The sequence below is a fragment of the Lagenorhynchus albirostris genome, chromosome 20 (assembly GCF_949774975.1).
Source record: "Lagenorhynchus albirostris chromosome 20, mLagAlb1.1, whole genome shotgun sequence".
Classification (NCBI taxonomy): domain Eukaryota; kingdom Metazoa; phylum Chordata; class Mammalia; order Artiodactyla; family Delphinidae; genus Lagenorhynchus; species Lagenorhynchus albirostris.
This window is the reverse complement of record NC_083114.1, coordinates 52,336,077-52,341,655: the sequence shown is the minus strand read 5'-3', so window position 1 is coordinate 52,341,655 and position 5,579 is coordinate 52,336,077. Positions and strand designations below refer to the sequence as shown.

General features: G+C 68.3%; 1 protein-coding gene across 7 annotated transcripts; it reads left to right on the top strand.

The window, feature by feature from the left end:
• The first annotated feature begins 203 nt into the window (after nt 1-203).
• Nucleotides 204-5,579, top strand: SPHK1 (sphingosine kinase 1). Of its 7 annotated transcripts, none has more exons than XM_060135841.1 (6): nt 204-1,732; nt 3,118-3,321; nt 3,658-3,810; nt 3,912-4,006; nt 4,087-4,202; nt 4,501-5,579. In XM_060135841.1, the coding sequence occupies exons 2-6, from the start codon at nt 3,312-3,314 to the stop codon at nt 5,300-5,302; spliced, it is 1,176 nt and encodes a 391-aa protein (XP_059991824.1). In that variant the 5' UTR covers nt 204-1,732; nt 3,118-3,311; the 3' UTR covers nt 5,303-5,579. The 7 variants fall into 7 exon arrangements, with proteins under 7 accessions (XP_059991824.1, XP_059991826.1, XP_059991821.1 ...); XM_060135843.1 differs by lacking the exon at nt 204-1,732 and adding an exon at nt 2,142-2,164; XM_060135838.1 differs by lacking the exon at nt 204-1,732 and adding an exon at nt 2,198-2,415.

Sequence of the window (5,579 nt, the reverse complement as noted above, 5' to 3'; positions counted from 1 at the left end):
CCGGGGCCAGAGGGCTCGGCCCTTCACCTCCCTCCTGCTGGGCCCCCGGAGGCCGGATAATGAACCCAGCAGGCTGCTCCGCCTCCCTCGTCGCTCGGTTTCCAGTCAACCCCGCCCCCGTCCGGCCCCAAGACCCCAAGGGCTCCAGCCCGGGGCGCTGGGAGGCGGAGGGGCCCAGTGGCAGGTGGGCTTTCTCCCTGCGGACTCGTGCACAGCCAGGTCTTCCTTTCCCGAGGGCCTCAGTTTCCCAAGAGACTCCAAGGTTTAAGGCAGCGGCTTTTCAGGACTGATGGAAGTGCCTTCCCGAGCGGGGGAGAAGGGGGAGGCTGCCCTGGCGGTCTCCGCAGCACCCTCCCTCCAAGACTGAGATCTCGGGGAGCACCCCGCCCGCGTCCCGCGTCTTCTAGGCGCCAAAGCCCCGACTTTGACCGGAGTCCTGGCAGGAGGAGAAGGCAGGCGAAGGGGGAGGAGAGGGATCGAGCCCCGGCTCCCGCAAGGAGCCCCCTCCTCCCGCAGGCGCTTGAGTCTCCGCGTCGCGTGACCGCGGCACTGCGGCTGCAGCGCCGCGCTCCCCTCCTGGCGCCGGATTCCTGGGGGTTGCGGGTGGGGGCCTGTAGGTTCAAGATCAGACCTCAGCGGACACCCGCCGCGGCCCTGCGAGAGGGCGATGCCGCCCCGCCCCCGCTTCCTCGCCCGGTTCCTAGTTTCGCATAGTTTCTCGACCCGTGAAAGCGTCGCTGAGTCACCTTCCCGGAACACGCTCGGGACGCTCAGGACCCAGCCAGGGCTGCCCGGGGGCCACGCAGGACGGAGGTGGCCACCACCCGGACGCGTGCCAGGCCAACGCGTCCCAGCCTGAGCCTCCCCTCTACGTGGGGACACTTGGGCCCCGCCCTCCTCCCCTCCCAGGTGTTGGGAAACGGGGCCGGGCCGCCTGGGTCCTCTGTAAGAGGAGATGCGGCGGAGGCGCGCCCGAGTTACCGGGGCCGCAGAGACCTGCCTCTTCTCGACTTGAGGCGATGGGAAGAGAGTTGTGAGCGGGTGTCGGTGGGGGCAGGTGTGGGCGCGTGAGCACTTTGCAGCCTGGGCCTGTACCACCTCAGCCTCCTACAGCGGTTTGGTTTTTCCTAACTTTGGCCCTACCTGGTCAGGTCGCCAAGTCCGCCTTGGTAACTTCCTCCTCTGGGTCGCCGCCAACAGCCCCCCAGGGAGTTTACTCGAGTTGGTCGCGGACAAGTTCAGGTCAGACACTTTACTTGCCGGTGATATGTTTATCACACAAGCACCGATACACGAGTCCCGGGCCCGTTTGCATCTTCCCACTGAGCCAGTGGAGGCGGCGGAGGACACGCCCCCGATGCTTGGCTGCCCAATGCGGATGGGGACCCCTAGGCCTGTTTACACCGCCGAGCTCCTCTCGGGTGCGTGGGCCTGGATCGCCCGCTGCGGAGCAGCTTCTCTGGCCTAGGCGAGCCTCGATGTCCTCTGTGCAAAAGATCCAACTTTCGAGGTTCTTGACAAGGATCCCTCCTCTGGACCGCATCCCCCCGCGCAGGTCGCCAGCCTTCCCCGGGACCGCTCGCCTGGCTGCCTCAGGCTCGGTGGCTGCGCTGCAGAGCTGCCTGGTCGGGAGGCTAAAAATAACTCTGGGGGAGAACTGGAGCGGCTGGAGAGACGCCCCGGCACGGAGCGGGGGGCACCCGGCGGGATCTGGGTGGGCCTCGAAATCCGGGTGGGATGGGGCGGAGCGCGCGAAGCGGGCGCTGCTTGCCCGGAGCCGGCAGCGGGGCCAGTTCTGCCAGGAGACTCCAGGGCGGAAGGTCGCAGCGTCCAGGGACAGCCGAGGGTCTGCCCGGAGCCCTGAGCCACGCGTGCCCGGAGTCCCACCCGGGGGCAGCTCCGACTTTGGGCGCCGAGGCGAGATCGCGTGAGGCCCGCGCCTCGGCCTGCGCTGCGCGTTCACCGTCGCGCGCCCGGGACGCTGCGCTCGCGGCGCGCCGCTCGTGGCCGGGCCTGGGGCTCCGCGCCTCGCCAACGGCCTCCGCCTCTCCTGCCGGGCCGCGGCGCCGCCTTCCGCCGGTCGCCTACTCCCAGCGTCCCGGGACCCAGGCAAAGGGCTGCGCGTGGCCGAGCCGTGGGCGCTGACCGTGCGGGGGGCGGCGCGGTGAGGCCGGGGACAGGCGGGCTCCAGCTATGCAGGGCGCGGGGTCCTCCCCCGCAAACGCGGGGAGCGCGGGGCGTGGCCAGGCCCGGGGGCGAGGCACAGGTCCCTCCCCGAAGTTGAGACAAAAGTTTGAGGCTGGAGACAGCGAGGCCGTGCGGTCAGCGTTTGCCCGGCGCTCCAGTTGTCCCTCAGATGCGAGGCTGAGCCAGGGACGAGCTGCGTTCAGCCCTAGGCCACTGTGGGGAACGGAGGTGGCGCTTCCCCAGCAAAGCGGACCGACTGGGTAGGGCTGGCCGCCCGCCCTGTCCTCTCGCCGTGCGTGGCTCCTGGGAGGTCGGGGGAACTGCCGTGCACCGCATGGCCTCCGCGCCCACTCGGCTGCGGCCGAGGGAGGCGGCGGCTGGCGGCCGGGCTCCGGCTCAGCTCTTGCGCGACTCCGGCGCTGCTCCCACGAGCGCTGCGCGCGGCGCCGCAGAGCCTGGTCCTTAGAGGCGCGCGCGGCGACTCCGGCCGCTCCGGAGCTCAGGGTAGAGGACACGGCGACCCGGCTGTTTCGGGGCGGGGATCGCTCGCCCCGAACTTCGCGCCCTGCGATGTCCACTCACGTTCTGGGATTTTCACGCAACTGGACTCCCCTCCTCCTGGCAGCGCCCGGGGGGTGAGGACCTGATCCCCCGGAGAGAGCCACGGGGCTCTGACTCATCGTCGGGCCGGAACCCGAGGCCCCAGGAAAGAAAGCCCCTCAGGAAGAGACCCTTTGCCTCTGGGGGTGGGAGCTCAGTTCTAGGACGGGAGCGCCCTTGGTGGCACTGGACCTCGGCTCTCAGGACCTCTCGGAAAACTAGGCGATGCCGGAGGCGCGGCTCCCCGCGCGTGGTCCCAGGACCTAGCAGGGCGCCCCCCACCTCAGGGGGCCGCTGCGGACTCCACCAGCGGTGTCTCCTCTCCCCCAGATCCGGCAACCGCAGGGAATGACGCGGGTGCCCCTACAGCCCCGGCTCCGGGCGGGGAGGGCGAGCCCCACAGCCGGCACCGAGACGCCCGCCTGGGCAGCACCGATAAGGAGCTGAAGGCAGGAGCCGCCGCCGCGGACAGCGCCCCGACAGCGCCGGGGACCCCCTGGCAGCGGGGGCCACGGGTCGAGGTTATGGATGCAGGTTTGTGGGGGCTTGGCGGGGAAGGCCTGTAGCGGGGATCCCTTCTCTCTCTCGAGAGGAAGGTTGGCCCGAGTCAGCTGAACAAAAGAGGCTGGGGACGCCCGAGAGAAGCACTTTTCCCGACGAGACCGGAAGCGGGCCGAGCCTGAGCCGAGCCAAGCTGGCCGGGTGAGGAGCGCGGGGCTGCCGCCGGAGCTCCCCACCGCTGGAGGCCGCTGCCTCTGGTCAGACTCTGTGGGATCAGTTACCCGTGGGTTTCAGGCACAGCGTTTCCACCCCAGTCTCCCTGCTGTGATCGTCAGCCCCCTAGTGGCCGGTTCGGGTTTGTCTTTACAGCGGGCGGCTCCCGGAACCCGCTCCCCAGGCCCTGCCGAGTGCTGGTGCTGTTAAATCCGCGCGGGGGCAAGGGCAAAGCCCTGCAGCTCTTCCGGAGCCACGTGCAGCCCCTGCTGGCCCAGGCCGATGTCTCCTTCACGCTGACGCTCACTGGTGAGTGTCTCCCCGCGGGGATGCAGGGAGCATCCCCAGACAGGGACCCCCCACCCCCCACCGCAGCCCCCGCCGTGATAGCCGCGCTGGTCTCTCCGCAGAGCGGCGGAACCACGCCCGGGAGCTGGTGCGGGCGGAGGACCTGAGGCGTTGGGACGCGCTGGTGGTCATGTCTGGAGACGGGTTGATGCATGAGGTGAGGCCCGCACCGGGAGGCTGGGCCTGGGTCGTGGGGGTGGGGTGCTTCCCAGGCTGAGGCCACCTGCGCTCCAACAGGTGGTGAACGGGCTCATGGAGCGGCCTGACTGGGAGACCGCCATCCAGAAGCCCCTGTGTAGCCTCCCAGCCGGCTCTGGCAATGCACTGGCCGCTTCTGTGAACCATTATGCCGGGTGAGAGCCCAAGGCCACAGTGGCCCTCAGTTTCCCCTTAGTGCCGCCCTACTGCCAGGCTTTCTTTTGTAAGTTACCACGCCCGGGGGTAACTTCCATGCCCTCTTCTCTGGAGCCTCGGCCCCTCCATCTGGGGCCCTCTCCGTGACTCCACCTGCTGCCTCCACCTGCTCCATCTGTCACTCCTGCCAACTCCCTAGGGACTCAGTGTCACTTCGCCCGCCCCAACTCCCCAGGAGGAGGAAGGGGAGGACGTGTGAGGGCTCCTGCCCTCCCCATCTGACTTCTCCCTCTGCAGGTTCGAGCAGGTGACTAATGAAGACCTCCTGACCAACTGCACCCGGCTGCTGTGCCACCGGCTGCTGGCGCCCATGGATCTGCTGTCCCTGCAGACAGCCTCCGGGCAGCGCCTCTTCTCCGTGCTCAGCCTGGCTTGGGGTTTCATCGCTGACGTGGATCTGGAGAGTGAGAAGTTTCGGCACCTGGGTGAGATGCGCTTCACTCTGGGCACCTTCCTGCGCCTGGCGGCCCTGCGCACCTACCAGGGCTCCCTGGCCTACCTCCCTGTAGAAACGGTGGTCTCCAAGATGCCCCCCTGCCCCGCTCGGGACCAGCAGGCCCAGCAGGGCCCTGTGGACGCCCACCTGGTGCCCCTGGAGGAGGCAGTGCCCTCTCACTGGACGGTGGTGCCGGAGCAGGACTTCGTGCTGGTGCTAGCACTGCTGCACTCACACCTGGGCAGTGAGATGTTGGCTGCACCCATGGGCCGCTGTGCGGCCGGCGCTATGCATTTGTTCTACGTGCGGGCAGGTGTGTCTCGGGCCACACTGCTGCGCCTCTTCCTGGCCATGGAGAAAGGCAGGCACATGGAGTGTGACTGTCCCCACTTGGTGTACGTGCCCGTGGTTGCTTTCCGCCTGGAGCCCAAGGACAGGAAGGGTGTGTTTGCTGTGGACGGGGAACTGATGATCAGTGAGGCTGTGCAGGGCCAGGTGCACCCAAACTACTTCTGGATGGTCAGTGGCTGCAGGGAGTCCCCACCCTCTCTGGAGCCACAGGCCTCACCCAGCCGGAGGCCACCTCCAGCGGAGCACTTATGACTCCGCGGGCCTTGCCGTGCCTTAGTCTGTCTACTTGGTTTACTCTGAGCTTAGGCCCCTCCCTCCCACCCCAGGGACCGGAGGGCCTGTCCACAGCTCACGTGGCCGGTCGGGAGGAGGAGGAAGACTCCTGGAGAAGGCTGGGAAGGATGGCTCTGCCCACCAAAGGCCAGGACGAGGTGCTGGGCTAGGAGCGTGGAGGCCACCGTGTTTGGTTTTGGGAGCCCCGGGAGCCCCACCCCCTGAATCAAATCCAAATAAAGCAACTTTCCCAGCC